At 37.4% G+C, this 23,559-nt stretch overlaps 1 protein-coding gene across 2 annotated transcripts; it reads left to right on the top strand.

The window, feature by feature from the left end:
• On the top strand, positions 1-23,282 carry LOC104361360 (Y+L amino acid transporter 2). 2 transcript variants are annotated; one of them, XM_033005899.2, is made up of 10 exons: positions 1-630; positions 7,309-7,826; positions 10,950-11,075; positions 13,775-13,919; positions 14,903-15,026; positions 15,778-15,881; positions 16,182-16,278; positions 17,692-17,841; positions 19,701-19,884; positions 20,618-23,282. In XM_033005899.2, the coding sequence occupies exons 2-10, from the start codon at positions 7,325-7,327 to the stop codon at positions 20,707-20,709; spliced, it is 1,524 nt and encodes a 507-aa protein (XP_032861790.1). In that variant the 5' UTR covers positions 1-630; positions 7,309-7,324; the 3' UTR covers positions 20,710-23,282. The 2 variants fall into 2 exon arrangements, with proteins under 2 accessions (XP_032861790.1, XP_042642206.1); XM_042786272.1 differs by lacking the exon at positions 1-630 and adding an exon at positions 665-857.
• Positions 23,283-23,559: the final 277 nt, after the last annotated feature.

Raw genomic sequence — 23,559 nt, 5'->3', positions numbered from 1 at the left:
CCTCTCTGATTTTCCAGCAGAGAACAACATCCTTGCAAAACAATTCTGTTGCCAAAACATTTCTTGATATATTATAATGTGCATAACAACAGACTTGCAGGCAGCTGAAATTGTGCAATCATTTCAGGCAGACTTAGAGAGCTCTCAGGGATAAATAACCGTCCTTCAGAGATAAAAATAAAGCAACTTGGAGCTGTTTGTTCAAAATACTTGTTATATACCTGCTTTGAATAATGTTTTAAAAAGGCACAGCCATTTCTGTGTAAACATTAACTGTAGACCTGTTTCAATGTATCACAGAAAGCATGTTTTTACAAGATGTTACTTTAAAAGGAAGAAATAGGAGGAGCACTGACTTACGATAGAAAGTTTTGCGTTGTTTTTATTATTCCTGTGGGTCAGTATGTGTTACAGTATGGAACGTGCAACATGATGCAATTATCCTTGCTTTCCAGTTGGATTACTGAGGCTGATTGGAGGGATATCTGTGTTTGAATTCAATTATTTCACTTCCCTGTGTGGGTTAGTAGCCCATTCTGATGAAGTCCTATTATCTGGTGCCTCAACTCAATCCACTAACTTAAGACACTTGACCTGCTGGATCAGCTCCTTCCAGATGCCCTTTGACACGTGAGTACAAATTTTTGCCCTTACTATTGGCCTTGTTGTTCCTGGAAAACAAAAATCCCAGATTAGTGCTCTTGCATTCATTAACTTTTTGCTCTACCCAGAAGACTTTGTTTTCTGGATGTTTCCATGTTTCGGTAGATATTGTGCTGTATGCCACACTGGCTTTCCAAAAATACTTCATAGGCAGGGCAACATATTGTTTCAGAAGACAAAGCTGAATACATTGGGTAAGTAATTTCTTTTTTTATTTTTTTATCTCTTTTTAAAAAAAAAAACAAAAAAAACACTTATTTAATTACAACTAGATCAGCCTGCTTTGTGTATCATGCATCATATCATAAATTATTAGACAAGCCACAGATACTTAATTCTCTGGTTAAGAAAAATAACTGAGTTGATAAATATTTAACAATGAGTAGATTAAATTTAAAAGAAAAGACATTTTTAAAAGTAAACAGGAAAACATTAGGCTGCTTGAAATTAAATAATACTTATGATTTTCAGTTAACTGCCACTTTTTGCTAGTCTCCCCACTCTGGAAGTCCCTCTGTTTTGGTAAGTTATGCCACAAGAATAAATATTTTCATGTACAGTGTTAGTAAAAAGTCTCATTGGGTCTTTCTAAATTAACAAGAAGGAATTAGACCAAATTTGTTTCACATTAACATCAGGGAAGGTGCTGTTCTTGGTTTCAGTGACACATAAATAAAGGATTTTTTTTTTTCCCAACCTTCCATTTGTCTTATTTCTATCACAACTTTCTAAGGAATAGAAAACAGCTGATATTTAAGCTGTCTACTTCTGCCTGCAAATGACCTCAGTTGAGGTCGTTTGGAGAAATCACATTCCAGGAGAATCTGAGATTTTTCTTGAAAGCTCTCATTGATTTTAGTATTCATGCTACTGTAATAAAAACAGCAGCTAAAGGCAAGGCTAAACAGAGAGTGAGAAAAGAGGCTATTCATATTAATGTTAACTTACCCATCCTGGTGAAACAGATGTATGCTTATTGAGAGCAGCAGCTAGAGAGTCACTATTCAATTACAGTAGCCTTTTTCTTAAAGGAAGCAAGCATATCACCTACCCTTTGGTAAGCTGCTACCTTCTCTTTTTAATAGCTTTCTTAGTTTGGAACTACAGTAGCTTCTCTCTCAAATATCCCCTGTGATTTGATTTGGGCTGGGAATGGAGTCCTGGGGGTGGAGCAAGTCCCTCCTATGGGAAAATCAGAGTAATGTGATTGAAGCATGTGAAACATTAATTCACTGAATATTTTTATAAACATAAAATTTAAAAACCAAAAGAAGATATGCTCATATCATACAGAGAGGGATATGTTTTCATCAGAGGAGATCAAAGTGGATTTTTTTTTTTGGTTTTTTTTGTGGGTTTTTTATTATTATTGCCAAGAGTGTTTTATTTTATGCTATTCCTTCATAATGCATAATCCTATTTTCTTTGCTTGATCTCTTCTCTCACTGGGAAATGTTCAACAGTGTAATCTACCATGAATACTCCATTCAAGACCAGTTGATGCTCATGCTCAGCAACAGTGATTTGAAGTTTGATCTACGCATTTCTGGTCATGTTGAAAACTGCTAGCTCATCTGATTTCATGTTCCAATAGCTATTAATATAATTGTATATGGTTGGTTTTTTTTTTTTTTTAATTTTTGGTCAATCTGTTACACATAGGAGAAAATAACCCAGAGTGTACTTGGAGAAGATAAGAGATTGTTCATGACTTTTAAAATGGCTTTCTACACATATATTGATTTCTAATACAAACATAATTATAATATAATAGATTTTGGGTTTGAATGTCATCATTAATGTTGCTACTTTTCTAACTGAAACTAGAAAATATTGATGTTTTATTGGTTTTATTGCCTGATTTGACTTCACTATGTTCATTGATGGCACAGAAGACTTTCATTATTGAGAAATTATGTGGCAGTGGACAACAGTCACCTAAAGAAAGTCCATAAAATTATCTGATATAATATTAAGGAGTAAATTTGATATTCAGCATGTTCCAACACATTTGATAGGATATGACTTTCTAAATTCCCTCAGTTTCCAAGGGAATCTTCTGAAGGGAACAATATTTGGTCTCTGAGAGAGATCTGGTTTACTTACTAGGATTATTTGAACTAAAAACTGAGAATTTCAAAATGTCCTAACAAACAGAGGCAACTAGGTCACTCTGAAGTCTCCAGACCTGTTCATAAGATGTCACATTTCTATAACCTCTCACCAAGCCTTGTTTAATCATTTAACAAAGGTTAATTACCTCCTCAAGAAGCAGGCAATCACTCATGAGACTGTACATCCCTGGAGAATGGGAAGTGTCTGAGAAAATCCTACCCTGCCAAACCCATCCTGCACTAATTTATGGAAGAACTGTCTTTGAGTTCAGCTCTGGTTTACAACTACTATTAAGCTGTCCCTTCTTCCTTGACTTTCCTGTGTGACTTCAGGCAGTGACTTGACTAAAAAATGAGCTATTAAGAATTACCTGTATATGGTGCTATGTTTTTTTTTTTTTTTTTTTAACTTCTCATGTGTTGGTCTACAAGTTCCTTTCTGTTGCTCTTCATGCATACAGCTGGGAGGTAAACATAAGATTTCAATAGATTTAGGACCATTATGCCTGTCTGTGCTCTCAAGGCATTCTGCTTGTTTCTCTGAGAGGAAAATTTTCCTCCATTTGTTGAGAGAGCCCCTAAGGAAGAGCAGGACCTGCACAAAAACACGGTTCTGTAGTTCTGTAGTAGAGGTCACAGGGCACAGGCAAATATTTGCAACTGTTTCATTTAGCCTGCTGCAGCCTTCAAGGCACATCCGCATGTTGATGCCTGTCTGAATCTCTGATTTCCAGAGAGCAATATCTCTTTCTTCTTGTCACAGTCCATGGGGACCAAGTGAGCAAAGACCTTCCTTCATGTCAGGAAGCTTTTATGTCTTGCTCTTCAGACTTCATATGCAACTAAAAAACCTATACTTATATTTTGATGCCATAAAGTTTTATTATTGCAATAGGGTTACCCTTTAAATACTCAACCATGCTAAAGCAGAATGACAGAATGCAGAGAACCTCCCTTTTTTAATTACTGCATAAATTAAATCTTTCCATTCTCAGGAAGTCACTCTGAATTCCTCTCTGCTAGAGGATTCACCATAAGGATTCATTACCTATTATAATACAGGATTTTCCAACTGAAAATGACCACCCCACTGCTTGTTAGTTGTTCCCAGCATGTCAGCCCTCCCAGACCTTAGCTTGTACTGGATATCACTCAGACTATGTGCACTCTCAAAATGTGACCTACAGAGATGTCCAAGCGACAGAAAACAGAGCCATGCTTGAACAGCTAGGTTTCTTAGTTTAAGCTTTTTGGCATACCAATTAGAGGCAGAAGCAGCAGTGATGGTCCCAGAAAGGGGAGATGGTAGCATGGCAATGAAGTGACAGTGGTGACAGGAGAGCAGGACTATGTTCAGTAGGAACGAAATAGCAGAAGCTATAAATGAGGGAAAGGGTTAGACCATGGCAACAGATATTGGGCATATCCTCCAATTCTTTTCATCACTATCTGGACTGTAACAGTAGTAAATTCTTTACATGTTTTACAAAAAATTCTTCTTTTGCAATTATACAGGAAGATCTGTACAGGAGACTATTTCCTATATTCCACTAAATTTCTTAATAGCATGGAGGCTTTGCTGAGAACTAGCGTGAGCCCAGCCTCAGTCAAACCTTGTTTATTTAAGGAAGACCTAGTCCTGAATAAAGACATCCAGAACAGCTTCAACATTGTGACCCCACTGAATGAAATCTGTACACTGTCAAAGCTAGTGGGATTATTGCTTTTGGCTTGTGGGAGTGGCGAGGGGACAGGCAGAAGATGTTTAAAAGATTTTGTTCTCAAAATGCTACTTTCTTGCATATTTTCAGCTGATATAAACAAGGGTAACTGAACTACGGTGAAGTTACATATCTTGTTTATGGAAACAGAACATCTTATCCTATGATTCTCAGGCTGTACCTATTCATGGACTCAATTCAGGGTCTGGTTATATTTTGCTAATCTCTCAAAGATTAGCATCTGACATCTCTCAAAGTACAGAAGTTTGAACTGTTTCTTCCTCTAATTGTTTTTCTTTCAAAATTGTTTCATCCACAGTCACTTATTTCTGAAAGAAATATTTCCCTACACAGCTCTGGTTACACATTTTTAGAGATCTGAAATAATCTTTTGTTAGCACAAGAGAGAAGAAAAAAAAATATGCAAAACAATGTGTTACATAAGAAAATTATTTAATCTTTACCTTTGTGCTCTCATGAAAGCTACAGATTGTAGAAATTCTACTAGACTCAAGCAGGATTGCCAGTTTAAAAGCTCAAATTCCCTTTAGCTACCAGGTCATCCATACTAGTCATCAAAGTTCAAGTTTGATATCACATACACTAGTTGCTTGTACCGGTGACAACGTATCAGTTGCATTATGTATTCTACTTTACAGGAAAATAACTTTATCTCCTTTATCAGTGAAACTTAATTTCAGGAAAGCAGGTAGCTGTTGGTCTTGATCACTACTTGCATAGCTCTGCATTCATATCACCTCATGAACAGCTGCATTTTAAATTTTTACTCCCTTTGAGCTGTACTCATTCAAACATTTGCGTATTTTGGCTCAGAGCCAGAGCTCTGAATGACCTACATTTAAAAAAGGAAAAAAATTCTCAGATCAGGCACAAAAAGCACAAGGTAATTTTAAACCAGCTCTGCTCTCAAAGTAGTATTAATACAGAGTTCTGCCCAAATTTCTAACATGCTGCTGTCCTGATGGGCTCTCTGGACAGTTGCGATCATGGGAGGGGGTTTCTGACAACATTTCACATAGCCATGGAAAACAGAAAGAGAATCAGGAGGTTCTGGAAGTATTAGCTCATATTTTGGGAGGGGTAGGGGATGGTGTGACTTCTTTTCCTTCCTTTATTTTACACAAGCAAAAAAAAATGTGTTAACGTTATGAAACTGGAAATGGTTATCAGCAATTTTAAGGGAGATACATGACTGATGTATTGGATGACTGAAATTCATCCCCTCAGACCAAGGTGACTTTTTTATTCTTAAGGGAACAATGTAAGAAGTAAGAGGAGTCACCTGTGTGTGAAGAGGAGGTCAGGAAAAGGTGGGAGACTCAGCAGCCACTCTTGAACACCTGTGATGAAAATTAATATTTAACTTTACTTCAGTGTTCCCACAGTGCTCCTGCAGTTAGAGAAAGTTCCACTGGGATGAGAAAAGCATTTAATCTTTAAAGAGAGATTGAGATCCCTTAATCTTTAATCCTTACCATGCCTCATTAGTTATTTGATCAACTAGGAAACCGAGTTGCACCAAAAAAAGCTGGAAAAGGGCACATATAATTATAAATTATTCAGAGTTGATAAAACAGATATAATTTACAAAAGAAAGCAAACCTTTCAGGAAGTTTGGGGAGAGCAGATTGTTTGTTTTAAACTGGCCATTGACCCACGTTTTAACAACATAAATTTATGATCAAATTATTTTGTCCAATGTCACATGGAGGAGCTTTGTTCTAATCAGAGAACTTGGCTTTAGCTCTTAAGATTTTGAGGAACTTTTCTTTGGAAGTGTTTTAGAGTGTGTGTGGAGGGGGAAGGGAAGGAGAAAAAAATTTCATTTGAGACAGGCACCAAAAAAAAAATCCATTGTTCTAAGTAAGCATCGTTATGAGTCAGCAGGACCAAAGATTTGAAACAGCTGCTAAGACCCCAGTTGTTCCATTTCTCTTCCCCATCCCTGAGGACCTCAGCCCCAGAGGGGTGCGATGTGTGCGCAAGGCTGATTTACTGATGCAACTACGTAGTCATGTTGTTTTTCCCAGCTCCCAGAGTACTTGGATCCTGCCCTGTATGCACCACAGTGGGAAGCTTTTAAAGTCATGTTTTGTTGGACTCCCTTATACAAAATCATTCCAGGAACGGGGTGTTCAAAACTAGATCCTGATCCATGCCAGTGGCATCTACCCAGAATCCAAGTGAGGTTAATAACTAAACATGCTGCATTATTCACTGCAGCACCAATCTCATCTCTAGGAACAACTAAAGCTCTTTTCTTTATCCTCACGTTAGCATTAACCTCCTGAGGCTGGAGGTCTTGAGTATCTTTTTCACTTGTGTTCCTCAGCAGGTAACTTTCAGATGGAGGTGATTTGATGAAACAAATAATAATGAAGTAAAGTTCTTCCCAGGATAAGAGCAAAATTTAGGGAGAGGTATACCGGTGTGTGACACTCCAGCTGTATTAGAACAGGTTTCCAGGGGTACAGTGTCTCTTTCTTTCCTACTTTAACTTCATTAATATAACGTAGAATTACAATTCAAGATAAAGAACAAAAGTTAACTCAGAGTTCATGAAAAATTCAGAATCTTTAACCAAAGACAGTGACCTCACATTTATCCATTGAAAAGGTATGGAACAGTGACAGTTAAGAGAATCCACTAGTATGTGGGTCCTGGACTGCAAGATGAAAACAGGCAAAATAATTACTCTTTGTACCATTTATGCCTTGTATGCAAATTATTTTATCTGTGTCTCTGATGCCATGTGCATTACAAAAGATGTTCTCTCCTCTTGTTTTCAGGTATTGATAACTGAAGATGCCAGCCCCCTGGCGAGTATGCTGCAATAAAAAATCCAAGTCTAAGAATGGAAAAGCAGAAATGGACAACATGGCAGACACAAGTGAAAAAATGCAAATGAAAAAAGAAATCACACTACTAAATGGAGTTTCTTTAATTGTAGGGAATATGATTGGCTCTGGGATATTTGTATCACCCAGAGGTGTTTTAATGTACAGTGCTTCCTATGGACTCTCTCTAGTCATCTGGGCACTTGGTGGGATGTTTTCACTGTTTGGAGCTTTGTGTTATGCTGAACTGGGAACATCCATTGTTAAATCTGGAGGCAGTTATGCCTATATCCTGGAAGCATTTGGTGCCTTTGTGGCCTTCATCAGACTGTGGTCTTCCTTGCTCATTATCGAACCAACAACCCAGGCAGTGATAGCAATCACGTTTGCTAACTATATTGTTCAACCAATGTTTCCTCATTGTGAGCCGCCGTATGATGCAGTCAGGTTGATTGCAGCTGCTTGTATTTGTAAGTAAAGTTGGGTTCCTAGAAGAAGTATAATTGTAGGTGCCCAGAGGATTTTTCTGAATTTCTATTCTTTCACCTTCATGAAAATAATTACTGCCTCTCTAAAACATGATCTTAGGAACTAATAATCTTCTATTCAGATTGATTTTATTTGGAGCTAAGATTATTAGAGGGGAGAGAAGAATTACAACAACTTGGCTGGGGAAAATGTATATCTCTATGGAGATATATGTATAGAGATATATAGAGAGAGACCTAATTCTCAGCCCACATTTGGTCCATGTCCTCTCTCCCCTACTTTTTTCAAATCACAAAAAAATTAGCAAAAATCTTAAGATTCATACAGAATTAAAAATATTCTGCCTAATACGAGTTTTGTCTCTAGAAAAAATGTGTACTGTAATCAGACACTCCGCAGAGTTGACTTTGTTATGACTGTATGTCTCAGGTGACCACAGGGGTAAGCATTACAAATCTATCCTCCAGTAGATGAATTACACTCAAATTCTTTTCCTTATATATGTGGATTTGTCAAGATGGAATATGTGTTCCTTTTAGGCTGTACTATAGCATGATCTTTTGAAAACAGCTTAAATTGTACAACTCAACAAAAGCTTCCAAAAGGATAAGTAATTTTAACTTAAGATAATATAATGTATACTGACAATTCTGAGCAGGTGTCTTCTCTGTCACCCTGATTCTTACCATTGTGGTGCAAAGGAAGTTCATTTCTGAAAAAGTCTTCATGGAAGAACTTGAGACCTTCATGACCACTCAGCAGTCTAAAAGGCAACTAACCCTATTCCAAAAGACTGTCAGGTGAAATTCTCCACTTGCAGAGGAAAGCAGTTATTTATTACATCGAAGTTTCTTTCCCTGGTGTTCTAGGTGCACCTTATGAAATCCTAACACTTAAGTGGAGTCTTCAAGTGCTGATGTTTCTTTAAGTCTTCATTTTCTCAGTTATTCTTGCTGTAGACTTCATGTGTATCAGCTGTGTGCTCTAGAACCTCTGGTTTCTGAGCTGACACAGCCCAAGGTGTGGATGGCAACTGCTGCTTTCTCATACAGCAAATTAGTTGCCTCACCACTGACTAGGTTTAACATTTTGAGTAACAGCCCAGATTGCCGGGAAAATTATAGTGTATTATATTAACTGTGATATGCAATTTAGCAGTGTCAGATAGCAGATTTATTCCTAGCTTGAAAAATTCTGATAAGGCTTGGGAGCATGGATTTAATTGGCACTCCACCGACATAGTGGAGAGAACTTATTTAAATATAGATATTTACTATAATTTACTGGTAATTCCATGACAAGGTCCTGTTGCCTTGAATTCAATTACACTCTTCAGCACATGATAAAAGTTATGTGTCATATACGTGCAGTAAACATATAATTTGCAGTGTTTCAAATAGCGCTTCATAGAATCACAAATAATTCCTAAATGTTCAGTATTAAAATCTTTAGTTAACACTTACTTTCTAATTTTCAAGACATAGACCTATAATTATAAGTTACTGTTATATACCACTGTACTTTTAAGAAATAGGTATATTTCTTAAATATAAGAACTTAATATAAGAACTTAAATATAAGTACTTTTAAGAAATAGGTATATTTCTTAAATAGGTTAATTTCTACTAAGGAGATTTTTAAAATATAGAGCATAAAATCTTATTTCAATGTATATGTCACCTTTACTAGAGCAAGGTTTACAGAAGTCAGTATTTACAGACAAGTTTAAAATTATATTCAAACCTGATATTAGGCATGAAAAATCATTATATAAACTCTTGGGGTTTTTTTAATACCAGAATAAAAATAAAGTTCTGTCCCCTTTGAACAACATCAATATATTAATAGGAAATAATGGGGGCAAATCATGTCTCATTTCTGTAAATAGGTCTGTTATTACCTTGACACTGACATGACACTGACAAATATGCAGAGTTGCTTGTGATAATGAAGGCAAGGAGTTCTGTGAGCATCTGTGGTTGGATGTTAATTTCCTTACTATAGGGAAAGGTTTCTAAATGGTTTTGATTTTAAGCATTACAATCCCTTTTTCTTCATTTCAAAACTGAAGTGTAGGTTATAGACAGGTTAAAGAAACAAAAGGAAAGGCCAGCAAGACTACTAGAGAAGAAATAGCCCATTCTGATCCATGCTTGAGAGTACTCTGGCCCGCCCACGCCGCATCTGGCCTGCTGTCTTCTCCAGCAGTTGGGCTTCGTACCTGGTACCAATGCATGCCCCTTCCTTTCCCCGTCTACCTCTGCTTTGAATTACAGAGTTGCAAGAGAGGTGAGGTGCCCGTGATGCCATGTGTGTGTGCGCCAGAGCGAGAGGAGGTGGGCAGGCAGCCCGGCCCCCGCCTGGGCCTGCCGCCAGCCGAGCGGCAGCCGCTCCTCACAGCGCTTTACCCGCCCGTCGGGGTTTGACTTCTGCGACAAAACCGGACACAAAGCGTACGGCGGGAGGAGAGGAGAATTAGTTGGTCCCACCGGCTCTCCACAACCACACTGCTTCGTTAGTGCTATTAGATTCTGTCAAAATTGAGGGTTGAGGAGTAATTACTTCTGTAATCTTGGGGTCATGGCATGAGTGGCACAGCTCCGAAGCCATGGGCACAGGGTAACAGCACGCTGGCCAGGCTCAACTCAGTATCTCATCAACCACATCCAAACTTTTTGGTGCAGAAGCTGCCCTTACTCTGTACGTAAACTAGAGCTCAAATCAGCAAGCAGAATTTCAGGAAAAACTTCAGAGTAAATAAAAGATTCAGAGAAATCTCATCTTCTACATGTGAGCAACTCTGCTGGCTTTAATAAAATTTAAAGATTATTTAATGGGAGCAGGTGTTAATTCTAAAATTCAAAATCTGATATGTTTTCTCTTACCTACTGTCATGAAAAGAGTATTCTCCAAAAAGCTATTGTGTAAATTTTAAATCAGGTCTTTCAACTATTCTAATAAATCTAGGTGGTCCTGAAATGGTGACATTTTATTCTGTTTTGTTTCTTGAATGAGTGGTGGTATCTGGAAAGATATATTTGAAATGTGCTTTATGTGATGTAAAATATCAGTGCTCCTCTCATACATGTTTTTTTTCTCTACAGGTTCCTTAACATTTATTAACTGTGTTAATGTGAAATGGGGAACCCGTGTACAAGATATTTTCACATATGCAAAAGTTATGGCTCTTATCTTGGTGATATCTGTTGGCATTTACAAAATTGGTAAAGGTAAGAGTATTTTCCATATGCTTAAATTCTTAAAAATGAACCATTTATGAGTTTCAGAATGTGTGCAGGAAGATCAGACTCCTTAAGACTTACATATGAAATGTTATTTCCTCTGGAAAAAACTGTCTGCCAGAAGTAGATTAGAGGGATTTTATGGCTTGTTAAGCAATGGGGGCTTTATTATTCTTCTACCCTTAGTGTGGCAAACTAACACACACCAAGTTGTGTGTTGCTCAGGCTGAACTGAAAATAGCAGCTGAATTAACATCAGTTCAGTGCTAACTAGTTTAAAAGTCAGCCCTGGTGTCTCTGACTCATGCTTGCTAAAAGCCAGCATTGCTGCTTGTCCTATGACAGCAGAAATTCCCGGGGCGTCCTTCGCACCCTGCTCTCCCGGCCCTGCCTGGGGCAGAGAGCTGCCGCAGCGCCCTGCAAGGGGAGATCATCCGGGAGGGAGGAACTCGTCCTTTCCTTCACTGGTGGGAGGGCGTCCCTGATCCTAGAAACAAGGGAAAAGACTGTAATACTGTGGTCCTATGAATCACTGCAGTACCGTAAGACATCACAGGACAGATGAGCCACCCTGTAACAGCAGTAACTGGACTGAACCGAATATACTGAAAAGCAGGAGGCTGGTTTATTCCAATGCTACCTCTAATCTTTACATATGGCAATAGATTTTATTTTATTAATTTGGGTCTCTGGTACAGTGAAATCTCTTCCAACTCTAGCTCTGTTGTTTAGTTACTAAGGCTTCTTCATTTTCCTTCCCCATGAAATTCCTAAACAGCCACTGTATCTTTATTCAGTTAAAATAAAGACAGTTGACTTTTTCAGTCTAGGAATTGTCTTTTTCTCCTGCTGAAACTAGTTTATAAAACCTAATGAGCATGCTTGCTTTTCCGTGTTTGCTGGAAAGTTTTCCTTTCTTTGGCTGCAGTCCTAATACTGCTACTCTGCAAAGCTACATCAGACTTTAAGAGAGCTTTTTTGTTTAGCCATTATCTGTGCATGTCAGTTGTCACTGGTTTGTTCAAGTCTAAAGAAAGCTGAACAAATGAACCCAGTCCTAAGGGCAGGAATGTGAAGATGCAGAGGAAAAGCATTGCTTAAGGGCCACAGTTACATGAAAGAGTAGTTGCCCTCATGAAGCTGCTGCAGTTTTACAAAGGTGTGAGTCCATGATGTGACCCCTATAGAAGCTTTGCCCTATCCCCACAGTCACAAATTTACTCATGCTTCCAAACAGCCTCCTTCAAAACTCCCAGCTCACTCACTGGCATGCGGCTGCCCCAACACGGTTTGACTCAGGGACCATTCCCTCTGCTCGTGCATCTGCATAATCCACATCAGGTCCTTTGTGTTGCTTTGTAGGGTCAGTGAGGGTAAAGAAGGAGGCAAAACATTGTGAGGAACACAAAATGCGGAGGGCTTTTACTGGTAGCAAAGGTCTCGTCTCTGCTTTCTTTAAGCAGAACCAAGCACTGAAATACAGAAAGTACTGGGAGGAGGAATGATGTAGGCTTCTGGAGGAAGCTGTGATCGGGTCAGTGCACTCTTTTAAACTCAGCAGCTGTTTTAATGAAAAGAACAGTCATGACATTTTAGGCCTGATGTATTTCTTCTGATGTCCTCAGATGCACTTCTTGTTTTAAAACTCTGTGAATGTATCTGATTTTGTATATGAGCTGTCTTTAGTAAAAAAAGCTTTTCTTGGTCCTTTTGAATTTTCATTTTTTTCCTTCCCACCATTTTTTTCCCCAAAGAGTGTGTACATCTCGTAGCTTCACTTTCCTCGGTTCAAACAATCTCCTGGTAGTTACCACGCTTCAAAGACGGAATTGCTTTTGTGGTATCTATAAACCCCTTAGTTTAACCACAGGGTGAAGTTGTTTCATTTTACAACAAAGACCTTACTTTCTTCCCTAATAGAGGTTTCAGCATGTTTCTTTCTTCCTTAATACTTAACCCACTTCCATTTATATTAGATAGTTGACTTTCCTTCTGCAAACTCAGTAAGGCCTTTCTTCCCCTTTCCAGAATCACAGTGACGGCTCACACAGTTTCATTAACATTTCATCTGTTTTTCAGCATTCTGCAGGTTGTTCTCTCAACCTATTGAGCTAAACTAGAGGAGAATTTTGAAAAGAAAGATTTTTCAAGTCTCCTCTCTTAATTTTGGGGAACATTTTTGTGGGTCAGAGTATCCCCCTGAGAACTATACCTCCAGGAGTTCCCCCTCCAGTGGCCACTAGTTCATCTGATGAAAACAAAAGCACAGATGTGAGGAAGAAATATGAGACAGATTCAGGAACTGAAATTGGATTTCTCAAGTGCCTCTGCCTAGCTGACAGGGCATAACATGACCTCAGTATGGCTCCCTCCTTCGGTAGTCTAGACAGCGATGCCAGGATACGAGGACGCCATGAATTCTGGTAGAATTACACAAGTCACATCTAAATAACAAACATGAGAGAACATCTTCTGCTGTCTCCCTGTACAAGTGTAGCTGTCTGAATGTCTGACTGGAACTCTCCTACCTGTCAAGTGAAAATATAAGCTGCGCACTTTTAGAAATAATAATGAAACCTGGATGCAAGTTTTATTTCCTTTTGGTTAGCTGAGAATTTTAGTGTAATGTCCTTATATATTGTAATCCTTGAAATATAACAGGCAATTGGCACCTGCCGTTTGTACAGGAGAAACAGAAAACCTGAGAGCTCCATTCGAGGGCTCAGCAACAAACCCAGGGATGATCGCACTGGCTCTCTACTCTGCCCTCTTCTCCTACTCAGGATGGGACACACTCAACTATGTCACCGAGGAAATGCAGAATCCTGAGAGGTAAACATGTGCTTTTCCTTTGAATCGCTGAAGTGTCATGGTGAGAAAGGTGGTGGCAGGACAAGACGCTCTGTATTTGTTTCTGATTGGAAATTAGTCAAACTATTTTCTCTGCAAAAACCTTTTTCTTTTCAAATGAAGAAGTAAGTATGAGAACTCTTTCTGATTATTGTCCTTAGTCATCAATTGCATCACACTAGTCAGTTACTTGTCTGCATATATGTATTCTATACCTTGTACTTCAGACTCAAATATTTAAAGGAGGACTACAAATCCCTGCTGAAAGCAGGGAAAAGTGTGGGTCCATCTAGCCCTCTAAAATTCCCTACTTCTTTTCGGTCAGACAGAACAACCATTTTATTTTCCAGGACTGGTTGTGCCACCAGTAGAGTAAGATCGTGTCAGGTTTATGACTGTTTTATCATGTGATCTTCAGCATTACTGTTTATTGGCAAAATGTTTAACTTTGCTTAAGATGAAAGGTTAACTAAAAAATAAAAAAGTCCACAGTAGCACTGGAAATATCATCTCCTCCCTTCTGTAGGGATGTCAACCCTATGGGAGTTGTGTGCCTCACCTACTCAGATTGATATAGTCTACCTTGTCTTTGGACATGCATAGGTTATGAGTCAGGGAAAAAAAAGTTATGATCAAGAAAATGTCTAAGTGTGCATTTAAATCTCTTTGCTTAAATGCTCTCTTAAATTGCTTCATATAAAAGACAGTATATAAAATTTACAGGTATAAATGTACCTTTTTTTCTCTAAAATTTGTGACAGACCCATAAGCAGCCAACTAAGCTGATTATGGAATTGTTCCACACATGGCTGCACATTATTTTGTAACCCTATGATTACAAAATGATGTATTACAAAAAGTGATAGAGGTATGCATTCACAAATGTTTGAATTTGGGAACAATCTTCTATTTAAATATTCCTTATTTAAAGAACATGAAATAATTTTGCCATTTTTCTTTTGCAGGAATCTACCTCTTTCTATTGCAATTTCAATGCCTATTGTGACTATTATTTACTTGTTGACTAATATAGCATACTATGTAGTGTTGGACATGTCAGCTCTCCTCACAAGTGATGCAGTGGCTGTGGTAAGTTGTATAAAATAATTAAAAGTTACTGTATGGATGACACTGCAGAAAAATCTCAGGTAGCAAATTGTTGGCAAAACAATTGTAATATTTCCATGCTGAGGTTTATTCCTTCGTTTTAAAATTTTTTTTCTTGTAAGAGTACCAGTATATTAGAAGGTGCATATAAAGAATATATCCAGTAAATCTACTCTTTTAAATCTGTAAATCCTGCTCCTAACAGTACTTAATTGTAGAAGATGCTTTTGCCAGGGCTAGACAGAGGAATAGCTATGGAAAGTCTGGGTGGTTTAAAAACTCAGAGTTTTTGCTATCATTCTGTTATACAGTGTGTGATGTTTAATGCTGCAGGATCACAGCAATATTTTCAACACAAAAATGTGCAGTGAAATGCTTTTTAAAACCTTATCAATATTTTATACAAAAGAACAGTTATAACTCATGGATTACTACAGTAAGTATTTGTCAGAATACATTAAAATGAATAAATCTTCTTCTTCTGTTATCTCATTGACTTGATCTAGGCTTAGAAATTATTTCTTTTAAAATCTTTTTTTAATGTATCTGCCATTTTTATTTTGATACTGATCAGTTTTTCCAAATTCTAATTTCCCAAGTCAGTATCAGGTGTCATAAGAAAACATGGGCTATGACACTGTATTTGGGCTGGTGTGTTCTCATGAGAGTTTCTCAGGATTGTCCATATGTGTAATGTAATGGGCCTCATTATTATTTTCTTTTTCTGTGACAGACATTTGGCGGTGAAACCCTTAGTTATGCTAAGTGGATAATTCCTATAGCAGTGGCCATGTCTTGCTATAGTGGCTTAAACTCATCAATAATTGCAGCATCTAGGTATGAAATATAAGATTTATTTTAAATAATTGAAAAGGAATCATTTATTACTAATCTGCATTCTTTACTACTGCATTGTAAAAGCGGCACAGTTCTCTTTTACCATGTCGAGTTGTTAATTTATGATGGAAGGATTGTTACAATATGATGTGTCTTCTCATGATCAGCAGCAACTGATAAACTAAAGTCGCTTGAGATGAGAGCAGCATTCACAACAGACTAATAAAAGAATTACTGCTGCCTTTGTCAGAAAGCAACAAGCTGTTCCTTGTCTTGAGTTTTCTTATTCTTTTTCTTTAGGCTTTTTTATGTTGGAGCCAGGGAAGGACACCTCCCTGACAGTCTGAGCTTGATTCACGTAAAGTGCTTCACACCAGTCCCTGCTCTTCTCTTCAATGTAAGTGACAGCTTGGCCCTGTGCCTGGCCGGGGCACCTGGGGGCTCAGACCAAGGGGATGTGTAACACCCCACCTCTGCCCAGTGTTTCTCCTCAGCCTCTCCTGCACAGAAGATATTTTCCTCAAATGCCTACAATTTCTAAAACTCATTGAGCATGGTGGTGTCATTTTGCCTGGTGGGGTTTTTTTCAGTGGAAAGAAAATGTCTTGATTCACATACATATGCTCTCTAAACAAGATTAATGAGGAGTAAGTACAATAGCATTACTTAGAAAACAGAGAAAGGCTAAATATGTAATGGTATATTCCGGAATTGTTTAAGCCTTTATGTGAGTTTTCGGAGTGTCACTGGAGAGGAACATGGCAGAAACATCTCTCATACCCTGCTTTAGGCTAATTTTCTAGGACTCTAGTTATAGAAAGAGTGATAAAGTACTTAAAATTAAATTCCTACTGTTGGATGCCTATAGCCGTATTGAATTTTTCCTGCTGTCATTATACAAATTAATCTTGTGACACAAAATTGAAGAACCATAAGGTATAGAATTAGTGCAAATGATTTTAATAAATAATCCATAAATCTAACAGATTAAAATAAGGGGGAGGATATGCACAAAGAAGGTGGAATCATTCAAAAACATTTCATTGCTGTTTATTTGATCATGTATTTTATTTGGTGTCTTCTGTTGCCCTGTGTGGCATATGGTTTATGAATAGGTTATCATACCAGTCCTGTTTGACATCACATAATCTACTAAAAGTTATAATCTCATTATGAATACTCTTCTCAGAGGGATTCTGTTTGCACCAGTAAGATGAGCTATACTCCCTTACTACACCACCATTCTCCCTCACAGTGGAATTTTTTTCTGCTCATCTGCTAAAACAGACATTAAATTCCTGGTGGTTTAGGCAGTGTATTATATCTGCATACCACAGATTTTACTTTAATGGTCTCATTGTATGAGTGGACTGTGATGAGCTCCAACAGTGAAGCTAAATTAAAAGTTTGCTTTCAAACTGAAGCTAAACAGAACAACAGAGTAAGACACTGCCTATAGGAAGCTTCTTAGCAGTCTTCTCCATAGCATAAAAGAGTCTGGGGCTCCTCATCTGGCCTTCCTAGAAGGGTTTCCTGTGGGTGCTGAAACATAATTTCACAAACCCAACACCTCTTCAGCCAAATGTGGTGGTCTCGCTGCTATGTTTAAGGAAGAGACACCAGCTTGTTTCACACAGCAGATTTGCTGATTTCTCAGAGTTTTAAATGCACCATTCTTTCAAGGACCTGATCTCCTAAATCCAGACAAATATGTTGGAAACAGGCTGTTTTATAATTTTACTACCTCTTTATTTTACAAGACATGTCTTTATTTTCACATTTTAAAAGTCTTTGTTTTTATTATTTCTAGGGCTTAATGACTTTGCTTTATCTTCTTGTGGAAGATGTTTTCCTCCTCATTAATTACTACTGCTTCAACTACTGGCTCTTTGTGGGTCTGTCTATTGCAGGACTAATATATTTGAGATACACTCAGCCACGTAGACCACGGCCTATTAAAGTAAGTAAAAAAGAAAAGAAAAAAGCCCTAAAAGCTAGCTAATGCATACGTTTATGTGATCATTAATACAACCATAATATTACCAGTTATGATATAGACTATTTATCAGCCATAGAAATCCTTTCAACATACAAGATAAGAAACAAAGGAACAAAACCCACTTGAGTTTCCACAAGAACATCTGTTCTGGTACTTTTGCTGTGAGGTTGAAATGATATTTACCATTTCTTTTTCCTTTCATTCAACCTCATAACTAACTTTATTTCAAGATAAATAAAGAATAAATAACTGCCCGGGGTTTTTAGCCCATCCTGGAACAATCCCCTTTTGTATTGTTTACAGTAGACCTCAGAAGAGCTAGTGATGGGGTCTCCCAAGAGGTTATCACTCTGATCAAACTTACATGACCTAAAAAATTAATCAGAAGCCCTCCAGACTCCATAAATGCCCCAAATTCTGTTCATGCAGAAGTTCAAAAGCTTGAATAATCAAATATATTTTGTTTGTTCCCTCCCACTACAAAGTGATCATAGACAGTAAAATTAAGTTTAATGATTGACTGTAGAAGAGTGTCTGGCTATCAGTTTGGAGAGAGACTGCACAGAAACAAAGCGTGCCTAAAACTTGTTTCTAGTTTTAATACAGAGATTTTCCAGGAAGCACGGATGGAAACACACAGCTTCCCACAGGCATAAAAACCCATGCACTGATTCCTATTTCACTGTGCTTTGTTGGCTCCATGACCTGCATTTCAACTCTGCAATGATGCAGTAAAAATGATGAGAAATTCAAATTAACACCCAATCTAAACATTTTTTCCCTGTCACTCCCTCTTCCTAACCTCCTGCACCATTTTTACCAACACATTTTTCTCTTTTTAAGTGTAACATCCATGAACACATGGTTCAAACAAAGGCATAAAATATCTTAAGAACCTACTGCTAGAAAACTTTCCAGCAGACCACATTCTCCTGAAGCATGTTCACACTTCATTTCCAAACTCTGTCCCAAAATATGTGGAAGATAAAGATTAAATCTTGCTTTACCAGCAGTTTTGCTACTGACTAAAGCAAGCATTACAGTCAGATTAGAGATAATGACTGTTTAATTCCTATCAGCATTTGCCAGCTTAGTCAGTGTCACAACTCTGCATACACTTTTTTCTTTTCTGAAATGTAGCAGTTGGTTTGCACCAACTTACATTTTTAACCTTTATAAGGAAAAAGAAGAATTTATACCAGTAAACTCTCAGGAGTTTCAGCCAGTATTAAAATATTAACTCCTAGACTCTTGAGAAGGCTCATTACTAAAGCCACTGAAAAATACTTTACTGAAAAAAAAATCCATAAAGAGATTATTGCAACTTTCCTTATTTGTGTCATGATATGTGTTAAGAGGCCAGGTAAAATGGTTGTCAATTATTCCATTAGTTCTGTAGCATCAACTTGGTAATTGAAAGTCTAGCTGAGTTAGTTCACAATCAATCAAAATTATAGTTAAAAATTTGCCAGTGAAGTTGGAGGGAAAACTACCCATTACTGCTCAGTTTTAAAGTACTGCTTTCAAAGATTTTTCTCTTACTCACTGGAATGGAATTGAGCTTGGGCAGGCCTGAAAACAACAAGATGGTCAGATACCCAGGTGTGTACCAAAAAAGAGGCTCGCAGCAGAATATGCAGAAGCTATCAAATTGTACTGACAGTATGGCAGTCAAAAGGTTCAGTACATAGTAGTCATATAGTCAATAACTATATTTTTGTTATTGGTATGTCTAATTATAATCTTCAAAGCCTGATATTTTTACAATAGAGTATTTACTTCACCTTTTAATAAATGTTGGGGTTTTTTTGTCTCCACAGCTTAACCTCTTCTTCCCTATAGTATACTGTTTATGTTCCCTTTTCCTGGTCATAGTTCCTCTCTACAGTGACACAATCAATTCCCTTATTGGTGTTGGTATTGCCCTCTCAGGCATTCCTGCATATTATTTGGGAGTCTATCTGCCAGTTGAAAAACGACCTAAATGTCTACAGTGGCTCTCTGGTAAGCAACATCATCTTGTCCTAGTCAGTGTGCCAAAATCTTGAATGCTTCATCAGAAGAAAGAAAGAATAATTTTTCCTAGAATCCTTTTTCTTTATGAAATTTTGCTATGCTTTTCTATACGGCATGTCTGAGACCATTTGCTTCATCACGTGGTCCTGAAAACAAACCTATGCATACCTGTACAAGACAGTCCAGTGTATGGAAAGAAAATGGTCATCTAGTACTTATGGTGTTGAGCCATTTCAATATGTTGGCTCAATAAAAGCTATGTAGGATTGTGAAGACTAAATGTATGCAGTTCAATACTCCAGAAGGCAGAAATACTAGGACACTGTTGCTTCACTTTCTGTGCAAGGAAAGGAAAATCTGAGTCAGAGGAGTCCATGCATTTCAGTAAATTATTAAACAATGAATTATTAAGCTGAAGGGTAGTTTCCACTCCCAAAATCCAGGCATTCTTGAAAAACAAAGCTTTAATATTTTTATTCAGTTTGAACTCATGTATCAATTTGACAATTCAATGAAATTGTTGATGAAAGTCTGATTAAGCAAGACTTTCTGTTTAATTATTGAGCTCCTTTTGTCTTTATCTATTTATAACATGTTCTTAATCCAATTGATTAAGATGTTTTAAGATTTTCCTAATATTTGTGTAGTGCTTTCAAATCCTCAAAACCCATCTATTTGTCTAATATAACTTTGTCTTACACTTTCTTGCTATGTATTACAGCTACAACAACAAAATATGTTCAGATGCTCTTCTACTGTGCTCTGTCAGACCTGGACATAGACATGGAACCTACAGCAGCTAAGAGTAAATAGAGTTGCCTTGACAAGAGTTGTGCCTTGACATTTCCTACCTGGGGCAATTTTTACCATCTGAAGTTTTCCCCATGCGTTCAGTTATACTAAAGCACTAACCACTGTACTATGCATCAGTTTGATGTCTGTTCATTTGTGCTTGTTTTATAAACCACTTTGTTTTACAGGATTTTTTTTTAAATTCTGTTAATAGTGAGCTATCATGTAATACTTTGAAACTATAAAGCACTGTATGAACAAACACTTGTTAGTAGATAAGTGATAAATATTATGTTAATTGCAAATCAGAATAAAAAGTGTTAGGTCTAGTCCTAATGATAACAAATAAATTGATAAATATAACAAAAGACAGACTAGATATTTGCAAGATTCAAAACCTGAGTGAAATAGAAGCCACAGTGTACTTCTATAAAATATAACTAAATTCCTAGCCAAAGTAAAAAATATATAATTCAAACTGGTAGACATGTCTTGAGTCAACATAGTATTAGCGTTAAACTATTCTAATGCATAATTCCCAGCATACATAGTTTACCAAAAGGAGAAAAACAAAGTTTTTGGTCATTTAAATTCTGTGAGAAATTCTCATTTGATGATATCCCACATTCATTACCCTTTTGCAGAAGAGATATTTTCAATGAACAAATTAAACCATTGTAACCGAAGTGCTTTTGATCTCCAGCAGACCAGCCTGCCGTGGAGCACTGTAAGGGACTGAGTCATATTTCAGCTAGTGTATATTCAGGGGAAACACTTCACCTTTTCATAGTGTCCACTGATTGCCTAGAAGTATCAAAGGTGTGACCCTATGAATCATACTAATTTTTTCCACAGTGGAACTTATTTAAAGAATTCACAAGGAGAAATAAAAACTATTGATGTTTAAAAAATCCCTTGAGCTCCTGCCCAACCCATCAGACCTCACCAGTTCCTGCTGGCAAGGTAACCTGCAGGTATCCTGCTAAGCATGCAGAGAGCCTCCAGCACTGGCTTCCAGGTCTTCACCTCACGTAGGTGTCTGTTGCACAATACCCAGCACAGCCATGTGCACCAAAAAAGTGCACCCACCAGTGGGTGCCATGAAAGTCAAGGGCAGTTAGAACTAGGATCATTCTCTTGAACATTAAGTTTTGTAGTGTGGCACACGAAAATGTGCAAATAGTCCTAATTCTTAGTCTTATGAAATGGAAGAGACAATAGCTGTCATTAAAAAAAAGCCATTAGCCTTGCAACCTAGATCGTAAACACAGCTGTTCCACCTCTAATATGGTTTATTGATATGTAGTACTGTTTGCTATCCTTGTTGGCAAGTCGTACTTCCTTTCTGCAATTATATCTGAATATAACTTACATTGTTTCTAATTTGAGTTTCATCATTCCTAGTCAATTAACCCCAATTAAGGTAATTTAATCTTATACAAGTCCCTGTAGCTTCTAGCATTATTCTTTTATTGATGTCTGCCCAGAGAAAGAACAATGGAATAAACAATTTTCGCTACTTAAACTTCTCTCTATTCCCTCCCCGCATTGTAAAGTCATTTTCAGGATTGTAATTTCATGCATCTCCAACACAGTGTTTGCTGACAGGGCCCTTATGAAACCTTCTCTTTGAATTTCAATGCTATCTGCTGTGATAGTTTCCTTTCAGTAGGGTTTTCTTTTGATACAAAGTATGAACAATAAAAATGCACTAAATTAAGGTAAACATGAAGATATTAGAGATGCATGTTTTGCTTCTTTGGAACCCACAGCTTTCGAGCACTAAAATCACTTAACTATCATAATCACAAAACATGTCGAAGAAATATGACTTAGGGTGGTTTACTTTGCCCAGCTCAGAATATCCCCATGTACTCTTCACACACACACCACATGCCCCTCTTACACTATAGCACCATTTTGATCCTGCTTTATGATTGTACAGAAATACAGTGTTTTCACCTCATCTCTTACAAAGCACTGGTTAATGACACAGCTGCGGTCCCAGCCTGTATCAGGGCACAGAGAGTACAAACCCTACAAGTAGGTACCACATTAAATGTGATTGTCTTCACCTTCACAGAGTTTAAAGACACACTTGGTGCTGAGCTATGTATCACACTAAGACAGCACTGTACCATTCTCTGAAGTTTTTCCTTGCAGGACCAAAGTTCCTAAGTGATTTGAGACACCTGAGGTGACATCTCAGGTGCAAACAGATTGCAGACACTACAGGAAGTGTAATAAGGGTTATGGACTAAGATCATCTTCATAGAGAATTCTGATTTGAGAAACTTCTTTCTTTGTCTGTTTTTTGCCAAAATCTGGTTTTGCATTAATCTGTTAACTTTCTGGGCATGACACACAAGCCTTTGTTTTCTTTCTTTCTAGACACAAGGAAAGTAGTAGTCAGACGCAGTGTTATAAATAGGAATAATGTTATTGAAATTCTCTATGGATATTGGAATCTCAGAAATGTTAATGTGTTGATTTTTCACTCCTTACAAATAATACAGGTAAGTTATTGTCAAATATGTAAATCAAGTCATAGATACTGAAGTGTTTAAATACATAAACATGTGATCCTTGGCAAATGCTGTAGTTGTGTGGTTTTAAAGCACAAAAATAGTGCTATGAACAAAATTTTTCCTGCCTTACACCTTGCAAGTTGGTTTGCCATAAGAGTAAGTACACTCAAACACTTATTTGTGTTCTCAATAACACAACAAAATAAGCATTTATGGAAGCAAAAGTTGCTAGTTACTCCAGGTTGGACTCTCTCACTGCAGTTATGAGTAATTCTTTACTCAAACACTTTCTTGTTCTAAGAGTAAACACAGCTTTTTACATTATTCACAGATGCTCAATTGT

This window comes from Tyto alba, unplaced genomic scaffold (assembly GCF_018691265.1).
Source record: "Tyto alba isolate M040663 unplaced genomic scaffold, T.alba_DEE_v4.0 Super-Scaffold_9, whole genome shotgun sequence".
NCBI lineage: Eukaryota > Metazoa > Chordata > Aves > Strigiformes > Tytonidae > Tyto > Tyto alba.
Note: the sequence above shows the minus strand (reverse complement) of the source record. Positions and strands in the feature narration are given on the sequence as shown.

Excerpts from the sequence above, each read along its gene's own strand:
- LOC104361360 (XM_033005899.2), top strand. The coding sequence starts at position 7,325 with ATGCCAGCCCCCTGGCGAGTATGCTGCAATAAAAAATCCAAGTCTAAG. Across the intron at positions 11,076-13,774 it reads CATTTACAAAATTGGTAAAG|GAGAAACAGAAAACCTGAGA; the intron begins GTAAGAGTATTT and ends CCGTTTGTACAG. Across the intron at positions 13,920-14,902 it reads GAAATGCAGAATCCTGAGAG|GAATCTACCTCTTTCTATTG; the intron begins GTAAACATGTGC and ends TTTCTTTTGCAG.